Raw genomic sequence first — 25,987 nt, forward strand, 5'->3', positions numbered from 1 at the left:
CTCATGACATGTCAAACTCATGGCTTTGCTGCCAGCACGCTGCTGTGATAGTGGTGAATCACATTGAGGCAGGTCACAGACTTTGACAACGGGAATCCAAATCATTATCCTCTCTCTATTCTGCACTGTCTCCAGTTCAGTGTGACCTCAGACACTGTCTGTAAAAGTTTCGGTTTCACAGCATTTAAAGCAAAGTTGAGTCATTGTGCTGACATAAGAACTATTCTTCCGGTCCTACTCTTAATGATCCGTAGTACTGGACTTCTTAAACTCTTGCTAATTAATGAATGTGTCATAGGCCATATTGCCCATTTTTTCCACAAGGTGTTCTTGCGGGAAAGGACCAAAATAACTTCCTCACACAGCAAAGCTGATAATGTTTTACTCGCACCTGCTATCATGTGCACACATTGCAGGTCAGTTCGAGATATGTGTGTGTTTGTGTGTATTAGTTATCAGTGAAAGTAAGGAAAGAAAAGGCAGCTGGTTATTGACAACAGAGCTGTACCTTCTGTTGTTGCAAGCTATTTGATAGAGTCTGTGTTTAAAGCACGAAACCAGGAGACTGAATCTGCTGTTACCTGCTGAAAAAAAACAATGGTGGATGATCCACCTTATCGTCATTTCATTAATTAGTTTTAAGAATGTTACTTTTTTTTTTTCTTATTTTCATGCAGATCTTTTATGTGTTTGGTGATGCTTAAGTAACACACGAGAGCAGTTTTCGTTTTCAACATGCAAACTTTTATACCTTTTTTTTTAATAGCCAAACATAAATAAATGGTTTGATTTTCTTTTTTTTAAAGCTCATCTTAATACAGGGTTGAGGTGCTTATACTGTATGTATGTGACAATAGGTCTTGTTCACTATAGTTTTTGCTGCTCTGCACAGTGGCCCTGTGGCATTTTACCTGGGATTTCTGCAAGAAATCAATAGATTTGATTGAATAGTTGTGCCTAAACTCAACCACATATATTTTGTGTCTGAAGGTTTTAGCTCCATATTTATTATTGTAACAACTGTCAGGTGCATAATGTGATAGCAACGTGAACCTACTGGGAGCCATTATGGGCTTATAGGAGCTGATAATGGAATGGTGAAATAATGCAGACTATTACAAAGTTTCTAAAAATCTGTCATTTGTACCTAGGATTTTATGCTGATGTTCAATTTGGACTCGCAAACAGAGACTCCTATACAGATGAAGCACATGGAGCACTTATTTTTAAAAACTGAATAATTTTAGAATAAAAAAGTATTTTTTTAAACAAGTTAACAAAGATTTAAAAAATGTACTGTGGGTAGGATTGATTGTTAAGTTTCATTCCATTTTGTCGAGCACAGATTGAATAGGTGCAGGTTAATTAAAAGCTCTGTTGTCCGCACGTTACAGCTTGCAGGTATTATCTACACTGACCACCTGCTACACTGGAGGCACTACAGAATTGAGGTTTCGGGTTAGGCTCTTTCCCTGGGGGCATAGAGTATGTATATCTTTGGCATTGAGAGTACACTACATAATAAGTGAACTGAAGTACTCTACTTAGCAGTTACAATAAAATGTGATTTATGATAGGAGCAGGAAAAGCAGCAGCCTGTCCTTTCACCTTCGGTGCCAGGAGCTCATGTGTCTGTAGCTGCTAAATTGTGGAACTTTACCTCCTGATTGCCCTTACAGTCCGTATTGGTTTCTGGACTGGGCGTGTCAGACCTTGGCAGTTTAAGAGGAAGCTGTTATGGAGGAATAATGTGCCATTAGAACAATCTAATAAGCCACTGGCATATTCTTTATTCTTCCACAAGAGCTAAGTCTCTGTTGATTAAAAGAAAATGTAACATCTAATTCATGCTACAATCTGCCCTGCTTAATTTATGCAATAACTCGTGAATTATCCTACTATGGAATGGCTTGATATCTAGGATCTTCTTCTTTTACTTTCAGCTGTTCCGTTTCAGGGGTTGCCACAGTGAACCATCTGCCTCCTCGGTCATGTCGTGATTCCCATGTTTGATTTGGCATATGTTAAGACACTGGATATTGCCCCCCTGTTCCTGATATCTAGCATGTTCAATGGTTAAAAAACATGAAATCGATAAATGTAAAGCTCTCCTTTGCTTGAAGAGAAACTTTCTTGGCTTTAACTTCGACCAAAGGAAGGGTGGTTACAAAGGCACCATTTCATGTTCAAGGAAGTGCTTTTCTAAATAATTCTGTAAATGACTCCTGTGGCTGTAACTTTTTAATCAAAGCCTACCTGTAACACTACATTTAACAAACCAGTTACATATGCTCCCCAGGGCTCATGCTAATTTGAACTATGATTATATGACAATTAAATTTGGTGTCCTGGTATTGTAGGTCTGTAGCCCCAATTTGAACTTCTTATGTAGATAAGCTGCTGATAACAAATCAATAGATGGTGATGTTTTCTCAATCAGCTGTGACAACACTCACAACGCACTCATTTTTTTTAGGTATTTCTATAATCATCTGGATAAATAATTAACTAGATCCGCTATAGAAAAGTATTTTAAATTCATTTGTCAGGTACTGCTATTTCTGATGTTGTCTGATTTTTTTTTTTTTTTCTTCTGATGTTTTGTCCATAAAAAGTCACAGCAGCAATATCAGCAGGTCACAGTTGAAGTCTCTCAGTAAGACTTCAGACAGTAAGACAGTAAGATATTAGGCTATAGCATCTTTTTGAAGGAAACATTTCTGTGATGTAAAAAAGTCGCTGTTGAACTCCTTGATATAGAATGTGTATTTCATTGCTGATCAGATAATTTAATTACAGTAGATGGGCAGTAAAAGTACTCTATGGGGACTCTCATAGAAATATCAAGCAAGCTTGCAGGAGTGTTGTAAAGTGTGTTGCAGATTTAGAAAACCTTGCCCTGTATTGATTGATTGATTGATTGATTGATTTGTTTATCAGCATCTTTATCTCTGTGTCTACAATTTGAGCTGAAGCCACTTCGCTTAAGCTGTGGCTACAGGTCGATCAGACTGTCTAGTTCAGTGGTATCAATCATTCTGAAAGCACTCCAGGGTTAAAGAAAGGTCAGAAATGTTTAATCCTTTGAGCTTTGCAAGTGTTTAGTGTTATTGGAATTAAAGTGTGCAATGAACTATTACAGCTTGAAATCCATACTGGCACCTCCTGCCATCAATGACCGCATACACAGAATTAGTCATGTGACTTCCAGGGCTCTATAAACCATCTGCAGCATAAACTGCCCATCAGTAATACTTTAGCTAGTAATGTGTACAATACAAAATGACCTACTAATCGATAGAAATAAACACGGGCTTGGGCCAGTTGTTTTCCAACGTTACCAGCGTTTGCACTACTGCTAGACAGCAAGAAACCAAATTATGTCAGCTTATTCTTTTACTGCTAAGTTTTAATATATGTTCATGCTTACAAAATAAATGGCAAAGATTTCTTTACATTCAGAAGTGAGTGTAAGAGAAATTACCTCAAGCTAAACACCTGCACAAGCAAGCTTGTGTTTTTCTGAATGACACGCCTTATTGTTGCTGAACTTCCATTTCCTCTTTGGATAGATGACTTGTACAATAGCCTGAAGTGCACTGCAGCTGCCACGCTTAATCTGTATTAGTGGTGTCACGTCATGCTGTGCTTTATAATGATTGTGACTCTAATAGCTGATTCATTAATGCTGTTTGAAGGCAAAGAGTGACTGTGTCTAGTTCTGCTTTTCTAGCAACATATGCATAGTTGGCAAACTGCTCTCCCTTTAATAGGCCAGGCAGTGGCTTGGCAATCTCGGAGCCCCTCCATCCAGTGGAGGCATTCAACGGGATTAGTGTGGCAGTGTTGCAGCTTCACCAAGCCAGTCTCCGTCCCTGCAGATCCGAAATCTGCCCTCTGAAGCAGAGCTAAAATTAGACTAGCCATCTGTCGTTAAAACAGCGGAATTGGAGAAATTTATAGCATGTAATTGCTTCCATTTGGGCTAAGTTGCTAGTTAGCGGTCAATCAGCTTCTTGTTCTTTCACATTTGAATTTTTGCAAATGTGCGATAGTGGGTAGTAAAATGGTGAGTGGGATGTTTCACACCTGCTTAAATCTTGACAGCGGCTTTTATCACTTTTTGTGATGTGTCCTTCTCACACATGTGACATGTTAAAGCCCAGTACTTTCATTGATCTTCAGGAACAGTCCTCCACCCACACCACCCTTCAACAACCCACCTTTCAAACAGATTTAACCTAAAGAAAAAATCTGCTTACCTTTCCTGTGAAGAATGCAGGTGTGTGTACACTTTTGTTATGGTGGTCTCCTTTTGTACTGTGTGGATAAGGTAAGGGTTATGGTAGCCGTGCATGTGTGAGCTCAGCTACTGATACTGAATTGATGGGGCGCGCGTCTCCCTCTCAACCCCCCACCCTGCACCCAGATCAGCAGCAGTTAATGAAAGTGGATTGATTTTTCCCTGCGTCCTGCATACAGCGTATAATCTGTCAGATGAAATCGACCAGGAAAACAAAGGATCTTACAAGCATTCTCTTACATTTGCTGTTTTATTCTTGCCTACCAAGCACAGTGGAAAATAGTCTGTAAAGTGTGACCAGTTAGCTTGGCCTGACTTGTTAAACAGTAACTAAAACCACCTACCTATTTCTTTAGATCTGCAAATAATATCTGGTTTGCTAAATGTGAACAGAAAGCTTCGGACATAGGAAGGTAGATGTTTTCCAGTATCTAAACAAAGTTAAGCCAATTGCTATTTAGCAGTGTCAATCGTGTTATCTCACTCCGAGCGAGAAAAGTTTTATCCTAAAGGAGGTTTTCAGTTCAATTTCAGTTCATTTAAAAAGTTGAGCAAAACAAATGAAGGGCTGGATTAGCATGCTATATAACCCTCCCACCTCTGATGACTATGTCAAAGCCTCACAGTGATGGAAGGAGACAGTGCAAGGGATTATAAATACTTGTAAGCACTGTCTCCCCTCCTCATACGTTTAAGGATGGATTATGGCATCTCGCAGGCTTGCTCCAAGCTTGCAGATGGCTTCTCCTCCTCCCTCTGACCCTTATTTCATCTATTCATCCATCCATCCATCCTTTTCTTTTCCTCCTCTCACTCTGCTTTTGCAGCCAGCTTATGGCAGGTGGCTCTTCCCTTTATGCTTTGCTGTCATGGAAGTGCGTTTATGCTGCACCTCTGGCAATTTGATCATTGTCCGGTCACAAATTTAAACCAACTGATTTCGCCTCACCAGGTTCTTGGAGCCACTTCTATAAATCAATGAAACCTTTCCATCCGGGAAAAATACGTCTGCTTTCTGTAAAGAATGCAATAAATAAATGAGCATATATATATGTATGTGTATGTGTGTGTGTGTGTGTGTGTGTGTGTGTGTGTGTGTGTGTGTGTAAAAAACACAAGGACAAAACAAAAACTAAACTGTTATTGTTTGCTGACATTTAGGAAAAAACTAGAATTTTTTTTAGAGCTGTGTGAACTTGCTCACAGATGGCTTGTGCTCACAAATGCCAGCAGGGTGAAACGAAGGAGAAATTAATATCATTACATAACCAATGACGCCAAGAGCATAGGCGACCTCAGGTGTCCTGATAGATAGGACATACAGCTTAATTGTGTTCCTAAAAATACCTGTTTGCAGGAATATTGCAAAAGACAGAAAACTAAATCCTATTAGTATCAAAATCGACTTTCTTTTGTTCAGCTTTTTGCTGATAGTGTTTGTGTAGCTCCTGTAGTAAAACCATCCTTTTAATGTGTTGTCTATCTTGGTCCACATTTGGTCCCAGTGAGTGTTGCATGGGGTGCTCGAGATGAAGCCAGGGAAAGAGGCCAGACATCCACCCACACACACTCTCTCTAGTAGTAGTGTCTTCCTTCCACTTGCATAATTTTTTTTTCTGCTTTAGCAAAGCAGCACGTTAAAATAAATAGCATTTTTTTGCTTAATTTATATTAATTCCTAGTGGTGTAGTTTTTCACTTGCCTTTGTAGTTTTATCTGGCACCGAGTAAGATTTATTTAAATCCGTTTTGTTGACGACCATGGCTCAAAAACTGTCAGCAATTGTTACTTCATAACAGCTGCCAGTGGCTGTTGGTGATCAGCAGAGGAAGTCAGATGGGATTTTCCAGGTGACTTTTTCTGAAAGTGCACCTGCAAAACCATTAAAAAAATGTTGATTGCACTGGCCCAATTAGCATTTAGGAATTTATCACTTAGTTCTGGCGTAGTCTTGTAGAAGAACTACAGTACGTATCGTTTTCAGGATTGTCAAAATAAGAGGACATGACCTAATTTAACATGTACAGTATGGCAAGACAGACAGCAAGATTTCTCCATAAACGTTTTGTTTAAGTAACAAAATTACTATTTTTTTTTTAATAGTGAAGTGTAATGAGTGAACTCATGATAGTAACTTAAAAGAGTTCAACAGAATTTCACCACAAACGTCAGAAGGCTTTAATGTAATCTCTAGCAAACCACAGGTATGAACAGCTTATCCTATACTGTGCAAGACGCTGTCACAGCTTCTTTTCGGTGTGGAACTCCCACACACAAAGCCTACGAAGGCGAACTCCATCCACCTGTGGGCACGTGTGTCATCACCCTCTGTGAAAGTACGTGCAACTCCACCTTTTTCAGACACATAAGAGCCAATGAGAGCTCGGCTTAAAGCCAAATCAGCTGTGGGCAAAAGGGGCTCTCACGCTTGTGGAGTATCGGATTTCACAGGAGAAGACACCACCCAGCTTCGACCCTGTTACTCAGCCTCATTTAAGAATCTTTATTCAGTGCCGACTGTTCACATGAGGGCGATAATCCAGTTCGAGAAATAGAGCTTCTGCTGGCCAAACACCAGCTGCTGCTTTATTGTCTTAAGTTTCTTTGTAGGATTGTTAGTTGGAAAGTTGGATAGCTCATACGTCACTATAGATACTAAATGTGTTTGATTTGAAAGTTTGCTTTTGATGTTAAAGTTCCAAAATGCTGTGCAGAGCAAAAATGGAGGAGCCGCTAACAGGGAGCTCTACCATTTTCATTTGGAAAAGATTAAGACAAGCTGTGGGTTGTGGGCAGACAGCTCCAGAGACAGCTGTAAAGACATAAAAATAAATTATAACATCTTATAAAAAAAACATTTGGCTTGGCTCTTTGTGAAGTTTTTAGTTATCTTGACTGAAGCTGTGTAAATTCACACATTAGTTCAGTACACAACAGTGAAAAGCATAGATTCAATTGATGCTTCCTCCCAGTTTGGAAGATATACTTCTACTACTCATGTTGTACATAATGTAAGGCAGGTTTTGTTCAGCTTCTAGATAGTTTTACTATATTGTGGGGAAGTGGGACATAGTCTGGCTCAGAAGAAGGAAGTCACAAGAGCCCACAGTTTTGAACACATAAACCCAACACCAGAAGGATTTGGGGGGATTATGAGAACATTATCCTAGGAACCAGGATAAAACAAAATTCTTGTTTTCTCCCAACTTCCTGAGAGGAGACGGAAGAAGCTCTGGAGCACTGGAAGAACTTCAGGTTTAGTTTGTGTATATAAAAGTTAATCCTGATTGTAACTTAAAAAGACAAAAGGGGTTTAGCGTGAGGATGAACATAAAAGCTGATAGCCAGCTCCAGGGGGAAATAAGATCGTAGTTCAGTCGACGCTTTCGATGCTACATGTACACGCCAAAACCTTCGTTTTTTTTTATTTAGTTTGTTAAGTGTGCTTCATAGGGAGTTTTGTTTAGGAGTCTCTGGGTTTCAAGGTTACTCTGCAGTCTTGGCTTGTAAGGAGACTGGGCTGTCACAAACATGTCTGCTCTGTGTGGCCCACAGCCTGGTCACTGTCACCGGAAAAAACACCCTTCTGCTCTTACATTAAACCTGAGGGATTAGTACTTCTCACCGTCCGTCTGTCAGAAGCCCTGTGAGTGACAAATGTTGTGATGGCTGTCCTCATGGTATCAGCTGGATGAATGGAGGGCTGTAATCTGTGCCTGAAACGAAGATTTGAGGACAGGAAAGAGAAGGGGCAACCCATCATTGGCTTGGACCGATGATGGGTTTGACTGGTGGGCGCATTTCACGTGCACACGTGTGAATATTTTTTCTGCAAACTAACACAATATACAGTAATAATGTGTGTACCCTTGTGTTGGCAGTGAATGTGAGGCAATTTTAAATGTGATCAACTCTGCAGGCGAGCAGCTGCAGAGCCTTCTCTGCTCTCAGACTGAAGGAGGCAATGAAATTTTAATAAGGTGATTGGATTATGCTGTGCTGTCCAGTCTTAAGCTGCTCCCCTGTGACATCCCAACACTGAAACACTTGTTTATCAGTCTCACCCTGGATGGTAATTGACTAGCGTGTGAACCGAGGTCAGACACCTGTTAGTAGACAAACATTTCTGTGAAACTTGTTTTAAAAGAGGCTGAAATGCAAGTTCCCACTTGCAAGCATGTACACGAAGCACTTTTGCCCTTTGGGCTTTCTGTAATAGTTTATCCTTTAATGGCTGCATAGGTGTCGCATCTAATTAATAGTCCTTGATGATTAACATACGTGCTGTTTTTAAAATTAAACATGCGAGCACATTTGTCATAAAATGAGAGAAAAATGCATTTCACAATTTCCCACAGCTTGAGTTAACATCTTCAACTATGTAATATATGTGAGTATAATATAGTTTTTTACATGTTATCTAAATACTACATTTCTGCCTGGTGAGTTGTAATCAAAGAAATAATAAAAAAGTGATGTTGTGATGAGCAGAGGGACAGCAAGGCACAAATAGATTGACAGTAAGGGAATGGTCAAAAACCATTGTTGGTTCTTTTTAATTAAACAAGGCGATTTAGATAAATTAGTCATTAATGGCCATTTTCACAGCAGATTACTGCTAGAAATGTGCTATTACCTTCTGGGACAACTGTTACCGTAGTTGTCATCACATACTGTACCTAATTATAGGCCTGTGTCAGATCATATTTTTTCCCAATGCCTTATAATTCTTTTTCAAAGTTACGCTATTGATGTTTTAGCTGCGGGACGTCTCACATACATCTACACAGCCACAAGAAGGACAAGATGCACCAGAAATATTATTGTGAAGGAAATTTGTCAGATTTTATATTTTTGTATTTATATAATTTTTTTTAACTACTTTATTGGCTTATTGGTTGGATATTTGATGGTGTCGAGGTTTGAAACAATAAATGTCTGTAGTTTTTTTCACCATGTGGAAGGTAGCAGTATAATAAAAAGGTTTTACAAAGCACAAACAAATGAAACTTAGATATTTTTGGACGGGTTTCTGGGAATGTAATTGGTAAATGGTCTGCACTTATATAGCGCTTTTCTACCTATTGGCAATCAAAGCGCTTTACACTGCTTCTTATTCCCCCATTCACACACTGGTGTGGCCCACTTAGACATGTGACCGGAGGAGCCGGGGATTGAACCAACACCTGTGATATTGGTGGACAACCGCTCTACCTTCCTGCGCCACAGTTGCATGTGCATTTGTCAGATTTTTGAGTAGTTTAAGAGTAAAAAAATCAAATTATTCATTTAAAAAAATTAGGTAATAAAATTAATAAATGTTACGTTCAACTTGATTCGTGATATTTTCTGCCTCTTCTAGAGGCTTTGCCAGTCAAAAATATTGTCATTCGGTGAAGATGGATGGAATTGGATTAGATTTGTGTTACACATCGCCTGTACCTTTTACCACTAATGTGCTGTCACGAAGTGCCAGTGAGCTGAACTCACGAGCAGCCTAGAGAGTCGAGTGGGATTATCAGTAGTGGGGGCCTGAATACATGAATGTGTGACTGCGGGAGCATCTCTGTGACCGGGGAACGAATTATCCTGACAGTCTGTGACTCGGCTCTTTTCGCCTGTCTGCCTCTCTGTACATCAGATACGGAGACTGAGCTGGACCGGGGCCTCTGGCTGGCACCCTGTCCTGAGCTGAAAACCTGTCACTTCCCATCTCCTCCCATTGTTGTGGGCAGTGCTTTCTATACATCTTCCAGTGGAGCACGAGATGATTCCTGTGTGATGCCGATGAGTACTAGGAATGATTTCACACCACACATGAGATGCTGACCAGATGCTCTCAGCATCTAATCGATTGACCCTATTTTATAGCCCGCTGTGGCTTGTTAATTGGTCTCCAGCTCCCTGCTGACACAATGACCATAATGGAGGAGAATTACTGCTGTCTTGTGATGCATTAACCTCCCTCATCCACCCCCGTTTCATGAGCCCTCCCTCCCTCTCAGATCTCTGGTCCCACCCACCCCACCCCTTTATCTGCACACTCCCTGGGCTTACAGCATCTGGGTAGATGGGGTGAAGTGCACATTCACTCCCGTCCTGTCACATATCGCTTTGCCAGTTGGAGCTGCTGACACTGCAGCCAATGAACTTAAAGCACCAGGAGGCAAATTCTTGCTTGCATGCTGTTGTCCCTCAATTAGTTTAAACATAATTTAGGCATAGTCAAAGTTACAAGAGGCCTCTTTGCACGGGAGGTCAGATCAAGCTCTAGGGCTTGTGACTTCCGGATAAAATGTGTCAGTCAATGCTTTGTTGTCTGTAGTCTTCGTAGATTTAATGCAAAAGCAAATAAGAATTAACGCTATTTCTTTCTCAGTTTACCTCTGGCTGATCTGCTTATTTCCTTTAAGCAATTACTCAAATGCAAAAACTTAATTAAAAATACTTATTACCAATCCCAACATTGGAAGGATTTGTCTAGTTAGAGTACAAAAAACAAAGATATATTTATTTATTAGCACAATAAACTCATTGTTTGAGATTTTTCTAGGAAAAATGCCATAACAGTTGGCCAGTAATCAAAATAGCAGACCTGCAGTCTGTGAAAGCATCAGGCATCAGTCATAACATTGTGTACATCTCATGAGATCAGCCAGCGATTTTCTCGTCTGCTTTAAAAAATTACTTTTCTAGGTCTCTGCGTGTTTGCCATTCAGCTGCGATCTCAGATTCCATGTAGCAGCTCTCCCCTAGTGGCTGCTGCCTCCATTATTTACAAGTGTGAATATTTTATGATGACATCAGGGTAGGGATGCTGGCAGAGGGCTGCCCTAATGAGCCATGGCATTCGCTCATTTGGTCCTAAAACCAGCCAGTGAGTGCCACTCTGTGCCGCCACAAAAGCTGCTTGGGGGCCTTTAGTAAAACGTGAGTTCAGTTTTTCTTTCAGGTTAAATTACTTTAGGGGAAACTTGTCTCACTCTTGCACCAGCAGATCAGCAAGCAAGTTTTTCCCGAGGAACAGCCTGGAGACGAACAGAAAACAGAAGCCCGTTAAAAGTAGCACAGAGTTGTGTAGATTGCGAAACAATGGCAAAGACGATTTAAACATTTTTAAAGTCCACAATCAGCCTGTTATGTATTATAGATCAACAGAGTAGGCTGCAACTTGTAGTTTTGTCTGCTGTAGTTATAAAAATCTGTGCAGACATGTCCTCTGAGGGGAGAGATATGAAAGAACCAATGTCATTAAAGCCAATGGCTCAAAGATCCCTCTCCATTTTGTGTGCGTGTGTGTGTGTGTGTGTGTGTGTTCACTCAGCATGATGAGTCAGAGAACTCATATTAAGAGTGCATTTAAAGAGACAGAATAAAAACTACAGGCAGTACAGCACTGTTCTTACAGTCAAACAAAAGCCTTTTAGCTTTAGCTGTTCTCAGTCAGGGTCAGAGTTAGTAAGCCTACAGAATGCTGAGTGTGATTCAAACATGTCCCATGGTCCTTGTTAAGGTGCTTTGAAATTAGTTGTCATTGCAGCTTTTGCAGCTTATTTTAACAATTAATCTTTTCTCCTGTTTTGTTGTAGTGAGGGTGTGTTCAAGTGTCCGGAGGACCAGCTGCCATTGGACTATGCCAAGGTAAGATCACATTCTTTCAAAGTGCATGAATCTGCAGCCATGTTAATTGCTGGCATGTGATGCCTTAATGTGCTTTGAGCTAAAAGGGTGTCACGCCCACCTAGCAATCTAAAATTTAGCATGCTAATTATCACTAAACAAAAAGTGCTGTTCAGCTGGGACAAAAAGGCTGAATTAAGGTTCTCTGAGGTTTCTTAAACAATATACTGCCATCTCCACACAATGCACTGTTGAGATTTGGGAGGTGTGCACATTGGGGCCTCTGTGGGCCTCTGGAGCCAACCGTTACCCATAATTCCCTTCTCTGCGTAGGTCCATGTCGATGTATAAAGTGTAGTATAAATCGGCATTGAGGAGTGTGTCATTCGCAGATGTTAAATAAAATGTTGATGGCCAAAATAAATTATTACAGTTTATCTTTAAGGGTGCATGCATGTCTGTACAAGCTACAATAAAAAAACAAATTAAAAGTAGAACACAAAATAAAACAATAAGTAACATAAAAAAGCCCAAATCTAATAATAACAATGCTGAAGTCTAAGACAAAGGTTTCTGATAAACAGGACTGAAAACATACAGATTTGTCAGAATTTGCATTTTAAAGGTGGCTAACATGTTTGTGCTGTCTGTGCCTGGTAAATGTGGGGAAAAAACGCATCAGTGGAGACCAGCAGCACACAGAGTGACATAGAGTCCCGTGGCAATAAATATACTGTAGATGTATTTGGGATTTTAGATGCAAATTGTTGCACTTAAAGAGAGTTTTAGAACATTTGCATCACTGGATAACACAGGAGAAATAATCCTCACCAGTGTCAAAGGTTGCATTTATTTCATTGGAGTGGGAACGCAGTCCATTTCACAGATTTGATACAAATATGCAACATAATTTATTAAAACTCTTCAGTTTTTACCATGTCTTTCTTGAAAAAAAAAAAAAGAGAGAACTATATGCAAATTCCTGCTGAACTCTTTCCCTCTTTTGTTTTTTAAAGGCAGATAAAAGGGTTGTGCTCAGGGGGAAACAGTTAATGACTAACTGTATTCAGAGTCAGAGGCTGCTTCTTTAACACGTGATCTCCCTGTTGTAAAGTGAGAGACTGTTACACAAGGTTCAGGGCTTAGACATGGGAACTATGCATAAGAGATTTTTAAAAAAACTATCCAAGAGGAACGCATATTAAATGATCATCTCTTTTTGTGAGCTGCTTTTGGCATCTACAGTGCATCCAGAAAGTGTTCCCTTCATTTTGTTAAGTTACAGTCTTATTCCAAAATGGATCCAATTCATTATCTTCCTCAAAATTCTACAAACAATACCCCATAATGACAACGTGAAAGAAACATGAAATCTTACTCATTAAAAACTCATTAAAAAAAAAAAAACGTGTTTAGGGCGACTGTGGCGCAGGAGGTAAAGCGGTTGTCCACCAATCCCCCAGTTGCTGATTCGATCCCCGGCTCTTTTGGCCACATGTTGAAGTGTCCTTGAGCTAAACACTGAACCCCAATTTAGTTGCTCCCGGTGAGCAGTGGAAAGCTGCATAGCAGCTCCCCCATCAGTGTGTGACTGTGTGTGTGATTGTGAGTGTGAATGGGTGAATGACAAACAGTGTGAAGTGCTTTGAGTGTCAATAGGTAGAAAAACACTATATAAGTGCAGACCATTTACATTTACTATTTTATTTATGGCCTTTGACGCCATGATACTAAAAACCGAGCTCTGGTTCATCGTGTTTCCACTGATCATCCCTGAGAGTTTCTAGAACTTGATTGTCTACCTGTGGGAAATTAGGTTGATTGAAAATTATTTGGAAAAGCATACACCTAAGGTCGCACAGTTAACAATGCATGGCAGAGCACAAACCAAGCCAGTCAAATAAATTTTATGCAGACCTCCGAGACAGGATTGTATTGAGGCACAAATCTAAAAAAGGAGTACAGAAAAATTTCTGCAGCATTGAAAGTCCTAATGAAGTTTGGATCCACTAGGGCTGTGCCTAGAGCGGGCCAGCTGGCGTCTCAAACTGAACCATTGAGAGAGAAGGGCCTTAGTCAGGGAGATGACCAAGAACCCGATGGTCACTCTGAAAGAGCTCCAGCATTTCTCTCTGTGGAGAGAGGAGAACCTTCCAGAAAAACGACCGACTCTGCAGCACTCTGCGGCCTGTATGGTAAATGGTAAATGGTCTGCAGTTATATAGCGTTTTTTTACCTATTGGCACTCAAACCGCTTTACACTGCTTCTTATTCACCCCTTCGCACTCAAAATAACACACATTCACACAGCCAATGGGGGAGCTGCTATGCAGCTGGCTAATGCTCGCCGGGAGTAACTAAGTTGGGGTTCAGTGTCTTGCTGAAGGACACTTGACCTGAGGAGCCAGGAACGGCAGGAACTGGGAGACAGGTTAAGTCAGGATCTGGGGAAAGATGGATGCAGCAATGTACAGAGACATCCTTGATGAAAACCTGTTCCACAGGGCTCTGGACTTCAGACTATGGTGAGGGTTCATCTTTCAACAGGACAACAAACCTTAGCACACAGCCAAGATAACAAAGGAGTGGCTACGGGACAACTCTATCAATGTCCTTGAGTGGCCCAGCCAGATCCTGATTGAACATCTCTGGATCTGAAAATGGCTGTGCACTGACAATCCCCATCCATCCTGATGGAGTTTCCTGAGAGCTACAGCAAAGAAGAATGTCAGAAACCAAAAATAATTAATTTAATACATTTTGAAATAAGGTTTTAACGTAACCAAATGTGGAAAAAGTTAATACTGTGAATGCTTTCTGGATGCACTCTATTGAAATCAGACCGCTGCTTGACATTTTTCTATGCAGTGAATTAGCCCAAATTTATCATCGAGCTGTAAACCCCAGTGCTGCTTCAGGATAAGTGGGGCAGCAGTGCAGGGCATTGCAGCATGCAATGCTGTGAGCGACGACGGGGCCTGTAATAGCAGGGACTCTCCATGGGAAGGATGTGGACATAGCACACCTGTCAGACATTGTTATTTACCAAGGCCCTTGCAGGCTCCCAGTCACCTGCAAATTAGTCTTTGCTGGTGGTCTCCTGTCAGGAGTAATGCTTGCTGCACACCTCCTTTCAGAAATGTGCACAAACACAACCTTGCTTCAACATAACCAGAGTGTTGCAGTCATTAAAGGATTGTGCTGCTGCTGCTGCTGCTGCTGCTGCTGCTGCTACTGATGTAGTAGTAATGTTGTGGGAATTAGAATGGCTAAAGCAGACAGAATAAACCCCCAAGTTAGCGCTCCAAAGAGCTTAACCCCCCGATCTGGCTGGGACTAAGTTATTAAAAGGTCATTATTGCCGTCTCCCTGCAGATTCCAATAGTGGAACAATGAGTGTTCCAGTTTGCTTTACAGGATTTTTTTTTTTCCCCCTTTCGCTTCTCTCCTCAAAGAATGTGATTATGGCAGCGAAAAGTGGAGTACAACAAATCAGGCATTTATTGTGCTGTTTTTTATTTTTTATCTATATATTTTCTATAGAGCATATTTTACAGGTTAGGATTATAGTTTAATGCATTTGTTTTATTGGAGACAATTGTCCAAATGAGCTTTTTATTTTGATGGCAGTGGCTCCAGTGCAGAGGCAGGTAAATACTCCCTGGCTGTTACTGAGCTGTTATTTGTTTGTCTGTTGTGACATTTTGAGGAAGTGGCTTGTCTTGTTTTACCAGTGTTCTGCTAGTGTTACAATGATCGGGAATGAAAACGCAGAGTGTAGATCTTTGGGACATTGTACTGTAAGGGAAGGATTCAGGGGGTTTGACTAGCTTGCCCCTATCGCTCAGTGACCATAGTCTTTTGCTCTTCATCTGTCTTTGTCACTTTCTCTCCAAAGACCCAAAGAGAAAGAAGAGAATGAAGCTTTATAGCCATAAATTCACTCATTATCACTGCAGTGGCTGGATTCACTGTGCTACAACACAATTTCAACACAATCTCAGTAAGAAAGCAATATATTTTATAATGTAATATATATTATAATTCGTTTTTTCTAATTGCAGGAAAATTGTCATAGTACAAAGTACACACCACCATATGCATTAAATCTTAGGAAACAGTTTTTCCATTTTAATGTAATCAGAGCAGAAGAAAATCAAAACATATCTGCTCATTATGAATTTAAACACAGCACCAAATAAACCACTTTCTGCATGTAAATGGTTTTATAAAAAACAAGTTTTGAGAATTGATGAAGTTTCACAAAGCATAACATCACCACATTCAAGTGGTTTGAATTTTTTATTTTTTTTCACAAACCCTGTACAGTATATAGGTTTGGAAAATACACGTATTTGCCGCTGCTAGTTTCAACTATTTGTGAAATACAGAGCTGCAGTAAAAACTTTAGGTTAGCTTAGTTGTGCTAATCTAATCTACTGTAACATTCTACCTTAAGACTCGAAACGGCACCTTACAACTGACTTATTTACATGATCTATCATCTGTGGTTCGCTTATGTATTTTCGACTGATGGTGCTTATGTGGGGTCTTGGCAATTGGAGTAATCAGGAGGTTGCTAGCTTGTGATCAACCATTGTGATGTTATTCCTTGTATTACTCTTTTTGCCATTTCAAACATTTGCACCCAATTGTAAAAGTTACATATACTTGCAGAAATTCTTTATGCTTTAGTTTAGCTAAATCACCAACCATAAGTCTCTTTTTGGTACACAGTCCAGACCAATGTAAGATACACATGTGCTGTATGAATGTGGTATATTACAGCTCCCTTAACACCTAGTTCCCAGCGATGACTGTAGCTAACCCTGGATCAGCTCCTCCACTGACCTTGTCCTGCTTTTCTTATTTAGATCTACCCAGACCCAGAGCTGGAGCAGCAGATCCTAGCATTGCCCATCCGCTGCATCCACAGCGAGGAGGGCTGTCGCTGGACCGGCCAGATGAAGCAGCTGCAGGTATTCTCTCTCACTTTGCCTTCATTGTTCCCCCTGCAGCTTCCTCTCGGCCGTTGTTTTCTAGCAGCGGCCTGGCTCAACACTCAACGTGTGGTTGTATGTATGTGTGCAAGTCTCATGACGCATGACACTCTTGTTGTGTCTCTTTCAGGGCCACTTCTCCACCTGCGCCTTCAATGTGATTCCCTGCCCCAATCGCTGTTCTGTCAAGCTGACGCGCCGTGACTTGCCTGACCACCTGCAGCACGACTGCCCAAAACGCAAGGTCCAGTGTGAGTTCTGTGGCAGTGAGTTCACCGGTGAAGCTTATGAGGTAAACACAGACTTCCCTTTTTTCCTCAGCAGCTCTTTGGTGTAATAGCCCAGAAGGACACTACATTATTTCCAAGGCTATATGAAAGCCGCCTTTGTGAAACACAGCAGGAAAAGCACGTGGGACGCTGCCTTCTGAGAGTGTTGGTCTGTTTTAAAATGGCACATGTTGGCAAAAGGAAGGAAGATTAATGTTTTTTTCTCCAGAGTCTCCTCACTAACACCTCTGTCGTTCCTACCAAGTTGCCCCTCCTCTGTTTACTTTGGCCCACATGATCTCCCCTCTGCACATAGTCACACTGGTGTTAAGCCAGCGTTTGGCTCTCGCACTGTCATTACTCATGTTTACAACTGTATCTCATTCAAAACCATAATCCTACTTCAGTAAAGCTGCAAGGCTAAAGATCTACATTGGTCTTTCACAAAATTCTTGTCTTCATTGAAGAATATTAGACAAACCTATGAAGGAATCAATACAAGCTTTTATAATAGTTTTAACAATAATACATATGATAACTAGTTAAAAATGTGACTGTGTCACACTGGCTTACTGCTTACAAAGGAACCAGGTTGCAGTGGTGGACCACTGACCTCGGCACGAAGTAGCTGATATCAGAGACAACTTGCTGAAGATAACCGTCAGCAAAAAGAGGGTTAGGGTTTAACAATGAGGTTGAATGTTTAGATTTAGGGAACTCCATTTAAGGCAATAAAACCAGAATATCTTATGGAAGATATTTTAAGGACTAAAACAGATGCCTGGCGTTGGGAATACCATGTTAAGTAGACGTCACTTAATAGTCACTGGCTAAAAGTAATGACCTTTTTACTACAGCTTTAGATTTTTTTCCACATTATCCAGGACTACTAAGAGTTTACCTCTGAATTTTTATATTTGCAAGTGTGTTATTACTGTAGTGCAGTAATTGCCGTTCTCTGTTGTGAAACCTGCAGTAGGTACTTTAAATAGCCTCCTTATAAAAAGTAATTCTTACTGTATGTAGAATACATGCAATGTCCCCTTTTAGTTTTTGATGTGTCTGAGCACACACACAAACTCCCTGAGGTCCCTTGGACCACTGTGAGAAACATCAGACGTGTGCACTGTGCTCACGGCAGCATCGCATCCATCCATGGTTTATTAAAATAATTAAATTACAGCACTTGCAGTTCTGTTAGAATACTTGAAAATTACAAAAATCTTGTTCATGACTTGTGTACTATGTTAACGGTATTGGAAGTATAAATATTTAATTCCAACTATGGCAAAACATGAACTGCCAACCAAACCAAGCCAACTATAAACTCCAATTTTGAAAACACAATTCACATTTTTATTATAAAGCTCTGACTTGTATTATGAGTATGAGCCAGTGTGTGAAGCTCCTGCTGTGCAGTGGGTGAGATTGTCCTACTGTTGTCTGTGAGAGAGTCCTGTAACTCTTTGTCTGCAAAATACAGTATTATTTATTTGCATAAACATGTGACGGTATTTAATGATCAATGTCCATTAATGAAAATTGTAAAATAATAAATCGTAATATTTATTTTATTTTCAAGTCCGGTTGGATTTTATTTTATTTCTTTTTTTGTGCGCAGAGCAGATTTTTGTGTGCGCAGAGACCGTGTCAGCAGTGCACAATTGCGCAGGCGCGCAGTTTAGAGGGAACACTGAATGCATGCATTGCAGATTGATTGCAGATAGCTCAGACCATGTTCTAAATTGTAACCCTGTGTCTTTCGCATCCCAGAATCACCAGGGTGTGTGTCCTCAGGAGAGTGTTTACTGTGAGAACAAGTGTGGAGCGAGGATGATGCGTCGTCTCCTGTCCCAACACAGCATGGCTGAGTGTCCCAAGCGCACCCAGCCCTGCAAGTACTGTGGCAAGGAGTTTGTCTTTGATACAATCCAGGTCAGTTTCTCATGGTGTACAAGCTGAATCTCACATTTTTTACCAAATGACTACTTAATGTAATTCTGAAAGAAGTTTAACTCCTTTCTGGTGTCATTGTCCCTGCCGCCCATTTCACATACAAGTGGCTCTTAGAGGGTTTACTGCCTGACATTTATTACGTCATCGCTTTAATTTGTTTTGTTAATCCCTGCTCCTGATGTGATGTTTAGTGTTTCTTTTTGGCTTGATAGTGGTACATGATAAAATATGTGCTTCAACAATTCAACAATTGTTAGAACTGAATGTTGCACAATTTTGTTGATCAAGTTGTTTTTAAGGAAACATGCATCCGTCAAGATATTCAGTTTATCTCTGTTTTCTGTCATTGCCTATTCTGCTTGAAGTGTTCGTTTGGTAAAACAAGACACATAAAGACACGATCATGCACTTACAGACACTAGGACTATTTTTCCTGACATTTTATAGACTAAATGATAAATCAATAAAGTTTTAATAAATAGAAAAAAATCATTAGTTTTTCATATCAGAAAATTATCGCTAACAGAGCAACAAATTCATTTACTTTATTTTCCTGCATCGTTTTACTGAGAACTTTTAAGGAAATGTTTTTTTGTGTGTGTGTGTTCTTATCATTCATACTGTTATTTAAGCAGTGCACATATTAACATTTTGCCTGATTCTTCTGCAGAATCACCAATATCACTGCCCTCGATTTCCTGTCCAGTGTCCGAACCAGTGCGGCACACCCAACATTGCCCGCGAGGACCTGGCCAACCATGTGAAGGACAACTGTGGCAGTGCGCTCGTTCTCTGTCCCTTCAAAGAAGCCGGCTGCAAACACAGAGTAAGACCTACCTACATAATTTAACCATAAAAGTCTATTTCTGCTTCTGGAGTAATTTTCCTCTTGACCTATGATAATCAGCTGCAAGCCATGCTTGTCTTTGTTGTTAATATGGGGATTTTTCATCCTTATATTAACTTTATATCCATGCAGGCTATAAGTAATGGTTTTTATTTCTTCTCAAACATATAGTGCTGTGCCCGTAGGCTCTATTTTAATGAGGGCAACACATCTATATTTTGGCCGAATTCCTGACTATTTTTGCAACTGACGTCAATTTTTGAAAATGTGGACACGCTCGAGGAAGAGCGACAGATAAGCGTCATACTTTGTGCTGTGGGCTTAATGCTCTTTTAAGCATCACAAAGCTTTTGGAGAGCTTGATGTACAACATCTACAGATGGCCCTGATAGAAAGTGATAGTAGTCTTGAACAGCACATCCCCATCTTTATCATGTTCAGCATAAGGCTGACTCATTAGCACAATTAAACTGTAGATGCAATATGAAGCTGCTGACTGCATATTAGTGTTGAAAATAAATGAACCCTGATCTAAACAGATATATTAGTAATATTTGTTTTTCGTTTGCCTAATCAGAATCAGAAATTCCTTTCATCCCAGACGCTCCAGGCAAGAGTAGGAAATTGTGCATATGAACTTGACTTGAAATGAGATTAAAATAAAAGCAAATTATCAAGGAAAACATTTACAAATTTACAGATAAAGTACCAGTATGGTTTTGAATCTGAGTATCTGATCTCAGAGGGATAGTTATAAAGATTGATGCTCAGTGGTGCACTTTGGTAGTATGAGTTTGGCACTGAAAGTGATCCTATGCTTCACCAGCATGTCGTGCAGAGGATGGGAGCCATTCTGCATTATCCCTCGCAGCTTAGACAGCATCTTTCTAGCTTGACGCTGCTGTTAAAGTGTCCAGCTCCATCCCCTGTTGATGTCTGCAGCTCTCCATCCACTCCCCCAGCACACAGTAAAGAGAATTGGCAACCACAGACTCGTAAAAGGGCTTCAGTGGTCTTATCTCAGTCCAATTTCTCATCAATAAACACTCTCAGGTATTTGTAATCCTCCACAACTTCCACACTGTGAGCCTGAGTAGAAACTGGAGCCACTCAGATACTTACTTAATTTACTTACTGTATGGCAGGCGCTACATAAATCATCTCTCTGCTCCCTCTCTTTGCAGTGCCCCAAACTGGCCATTGGACGTCACCTGGAAGACACCACAAAGTCTCACCTGACTATGATGTGTAACCTTGTGGGTCGTCAGCGGCAGGAGATCCTGGAGCTGCGGAGAGAGGTGGAGGAGCTGTCTGTTAGCCACGATGGCGTTCTCATCTGGAAACTCAGTGACTACTCCCGCAAACTCCAAGAGGCCAAACTGCGGAGCAACCATGAGTTTTTCAGCCCACCCTTCTACACCCACCGCTACGGCTACAAGCTGCAAGTGTCGGCCTTTCTAAACGGGAATGGCAGTGGTGAGGGCTCCCACCTCTCTGTCTACATCCGCGTGCTTCCCGGAGAGTACGACAACCTGCTGGAGTGGCCCTTCTCCTACAAGGTGACGTTCTCCATCCTGGACCAGAGTGACCCGTCGCTTTCCAAACCTCAGCACATCACTGAGACCTTTAACCCTGATCCTAACTGGAAAAACTTCCAGAAGCCATGCAGCAGCCGCAATTCATTGGATGAGAGCACCCTGGGTTTTGGCTATCCCAAGTTCATCTCTCACGAGGAGATAAAGAAGAGGAACTACATCCGAGACAACTGCATCTTCATCAAAGCTTCTATAGAGATTCCCCAAAAGATAATGGCTTAAGATCCGACCTTTGTTTTCTTTTCATGAAGGAGAAATCAGTGAAAGACTAAAACTGATACTTAACTTTGAAAACTTCAATACACTTACCCTTTATATACTTTCTGCTCTTAAAGCCTTTTTCCACCACAGAGCTTGAAGCGAGTCTGTTTGACTGTGAGCTGACTAGAAGAACCTTGATACATCAGAGGGGAAAGTGTTTGGTCTGCAGAACCATCACTCTCTGTTGAGTCTTTCAGTGTGTGTGTGTGTGTGTTTTTTTTTTTTTTTTTTTTTTTTTTTTTATCCGTTTGCTAACCTTTTATCACAGTCTAAAACAAAAAGCCTTGGAAATCAACCAGTGCCTAGAGAGTGTATTTTAAGTTATATTTTTGTTGTTATTTCCGCAGTACAGATGTTAAAGATTATGGAAAGAGCTAAAATAAAGGTGAAGGGCTTCACTAAAGCCTTGCACTTAAAGCAGAGGAAAAGTTAGAAGTTGTTAGAGCCGTCCTTTCTTATCTTGGGTGATCTAAGAAAGAGGAAGCTCAGCAGGCTAAAGCTCGAGCCCAACTGCCTTTTGTTTACGGGCTCATACAGTAAACTCCCACTGATCCTTTAGCAAACACAAAGTCCTTGGTGAGAGACAACTACTGAGGTTTGCACACAAACAAATAAATCAATGTTTTTAGCTAAGAAACTTTCAGATCCAATCTTGGCGGTTTTTTTTGTGTGGTTTAAGGGAATAATTTAACATTATGGGAAACATGGTTGTTCCTGCCGAGAGCTAAATGATTGAGTTAGCTTAGCATTCATAAATAATAAAAAACATCTAGCCTGCCTCTGTCAAGAGCCAGAAATAGCCAGAAAATTGTTGTTTTCACGAATTGGTTCATGTACGTTATTAGCGACAAGATATATGTTAATTGGTCTGAGTATAACATATTGTCTATGGCAAGTTAGCTTTTAAGTTAGCATCGGCTAGTCTGCTTATATATTAAGGTTTTTTTGTATAGATTAACAAGAGATTACAGAGAGACAAGCTAACTGGCTGCTAACTGTAGCTTCATATTTAAATAAATAGTTTCATATTTAGGCAAATACACTTACGTGAAAGTAAAGAAAGTATAACGCTTTAGCAACCACTTAGCTTAACTTTGTAGAAACACTAGAAACGCTCAACTACATTTAGACAGAGCCAGGCTAAGTGTCTTGGCTATGCTAACCTGTGCTGGCTGAAGTCTGATCATTTGAGATTGATATCAATGCTTTAAAATAACCATAAGGAGTGAATAACCAAATGTTAAACTATTCCTTTAAATAAGATTAAACATACCTCACACAGCACTCTATTGAAGGAGAAAAGCATCTGTCGAGCTAAACCAAGTCAGATTTCAAAAGCGTTTCATCCAACATCACTGAAGTTACAGATGCCTCTCTTCAAGTAAACTGCTCTTATAGGAAACTGGTTTGTGACATGTGTTTGTAGGTAGTTCAGCCTAGTTTTAAAGAGCTTCAGCGCCAATGTACCAAACACACACTTCATAGTGAACCTATGGAGCTTTGTACTGACTGTGGAGTCAACCAATAGGAGGGGAAAAAAGCACCTTTCGTCGGTCTTCAGATGAGCTGAGAAGACAAAAAGGCCAGCTGTTGGAGTGCACGTGCATTTAATAGTGAAGGAAAAGCCATGTGGCCTTTTTATACAGTATGTCTTCGCATAAAGGTTTTAGGGGTGTGCAGGCCAACGTAAACACATGCATGCTTCATGTGCTACCACCTGGACCACATTTTTGTACTGTAACCTGTATTCTTGAAATTCTCTCCCATTGATGGCTATTTGGTCTCATCAGGACCATTTCAAAGCTGACACATTGTCAAAAGGATTTTTTTTTCCCCCCCATTTATTTACAGAAAATGTGAACACTGTTGACCTGTAGAGACAATAAACATTTGGCTGTCAAGTGTATTGTTTCACATTAACCTGAACATGGACGCACTGAGGCTGTTTGAAGAAATGGCTATGGAAGCGTCCTCTGCGAACATGTGCGTGTCTTGGGACTGACTGCACCTTTGTGGTTACCATGGCCACCAGTGCCTATCTTCAGCTCGGTGCACAATGTGGTGATGAGGATTGGTTGGCTGGGAGCAGCCCCGTGCGATACACCTGTTTCCATCAGCACCATCCGAGGGATGGAGGACTTTGATACTGTACACTCATGACATATGTGAATACTATTGTAAAAATGCAGAAGCACATTCTGTATTTTTACTATTATACATGAGAAAAATCTTGATTTCTTGTCATAATACCAGCTGATATTTTACAGTGATTTAAAGAAGTAAAAAGATTAGACTTTTTTTAAGACCATGTATTTTTCAAAATACTTAGCTGTTTTATACAAACGCTCTTTGTTGGAGAGTCGGGGTTGACTTTGGGAATTTTTCAAACCCTTCCATCTCTTGGAATAATTTGTTTGTCCGTGTGGTTTGAGCCTCACATATTCTGTCTGTATTATTTCCTCTTAAAAGTATTTATTTTAAGGAGCCACCCTGTGAATTTACACAGGTGGCACAAATGTTTTAAAATGTTGATTGATGAGTGCTTGTCAATTTCTTAATTGAAATAAAATACCATATATTATAGTTGCTTTATTTGATGGCTTTTGTACAGTAAGTAACTCTGAAAAAAATCACTAAGACTGGTTAAAAACCTCATTGGAAGAATGTCTTTTAGTAAAACAGCATGGGCACACAACTATCAAACACAAGTTCCTAAAATACTGATTTAAGACTAAAAAGTTTGCCCCACAACTACAAATCTTTAGGGCCTTTTTGTTTTTTTTTTATATATACAGCCAGTAGGAACTGTTTACATTAATGTAAACGAGGGCTCGTTCCAGTAAAATATTATTATATTTCTAAATTGTGGTGAGTCTGCACATCTTTGTAACATCCAATAAAATGGTTTTTACTTTCAGGCAAATTAGCAGTAACAGATCATATTGTATCTTTGACACCATTATCTATTTTTACAAAATTGATAACTTTTTAAAATGCTATAAACGGTAACCTGCAGTATATTATTATTTTTTTAAATATATCTTTATACACCAATACCTAATGTAGAGAGGTCTATTGAAACCTCCCATGACATAGGCTCATTGAACAGGACTGGCAGCAGTGCAGAGATGTTTACTTCTATAAGCTTTTTGAGTGAGGGTCACCCTTCTGACCATTCAGAGAAAACAAGCGATTTATGCCTGTTTATTAAGATTTGGAACATTCTAATTTATTGTAATTTAGTAACTATGACTACCTGAAGGGCTATGTAGATGGTGGAGGAGCCTAATGAGCAATGCATAGCTGTCTGCACTCAAATAACTATTATTGCATCAGCCTAGACTAGTTTACAGTGATTTTGGACTAAAAGAGCCTAAATCTTTTCTGAACCAACAGCCAAGAAATAATTAAAATAATTTAAAGCCTGAGCTTAACCACACCAATGCAACGTTGTTGAAAACTAGAAGGCTAAAGATCAGTGATGCAGTGATGCAGAAGGAAAAAATGTAAAAATATACAAATAAACAAAAGTATATAAATAATTCTCCCTGGTACATTGAGTCACAGTTTACATTTCCAGTACTACTTGCAAGGAAGGAACCCAGAATGTGGCCAGGAGAAACCAGGAATCAAACCACTAGCCCTGTTGTATGGACAACTGAGCTACTAACTTGGCCAAAAACTCCGAAGTACTTCACTTTACAGGCCCACTCAGTGGATTACAACTATATTTGTAAGTACAGCTGATCAAACATTAAATGTTTGAAATTAGGAAGGTTTGATCCTTTTCTAATCTCAGATGACTTTAAATCAATGCACTACTTTACCTAATACCTTTATTATAGAAAATGTAAATTTCCTCCTGGCTAAAAAGAGGTGCTACATCATCCACTCAGAGATCTAGGTCAGAGGTCAAAGCAGTTTCTGTGTTGTCTTTTCTTGAGATGGAGAGAAGCTGAGGAGCAGAGGAAAGGGGGCAGAGGAAGTGAGGCAGACACTAGCCCTGCTTTGAAGCCACGCCAGCAGTTTGCATTAGCTCGCAGTGATGATGTTCAGTACAACAGGATTTAGGGAAGAGGAAAATGAGCTTTTAATGTAAAACTCACTGAGATGTCCCTCAGGAGGACAAGTCTTGT

At 40.2% G+C, this 25,987-nt stretch overlaps 1 protein-coding gene across 1 annotated transcript in view; it reads left to right on the forward strand.

Moving 5' to 3' along the window:
* traf4a (tnf receptor-associated factor 4a) overlaps window positions 1-24,434 on the forward strand; it is a 37,908-nt gene extending 13,474 nt beyond the window's left edge. Inside the window, exons 2-7 of the mRNA XM_067507347.1 lie at window positions 11,893-11,944; window positions 16,798-16,902; window positions 17,054-17,215; window positions 18,966-19,127; window positions 19,819-19,974; window positions 21,180-24,434. Coding sequence (XP_067363448.1) covers window positions 11,893-11,944; window positions 16,798-16,902; window positions 17,054-17,215; window positions 18,966-19,127; window positions 19,819-19,974; window positions 21,180-21,812 — 1,270 coding nt within the window. The 3' untranslated portion in view covers window positions 21,813-24,434. The remainder of the gene's footprint in view (window positions 1-11,892; window positions 11,945-16,797; window positions 16,903-17,053; window positions 17,216-18,965; window positions 19,128-19,818; window positions 19,975-21,179) is intronic.
* Window positions 24,435-25,987: the final 1,553 nt, after the last annotated feature.

This window comes from Channa argus, chromosome 6, assembly GCF_033026475.1.
Source record: "Channa argus isolate prfri chromosome 6, Channa argus male v1.0, whole genome shotgun sequence".
NCBI classification, from domain to species: Eukaryota; Metazoa; Chordata; class Actinopteri; order Anabantiformes; family Channidae; genus Channa; species Channa argus.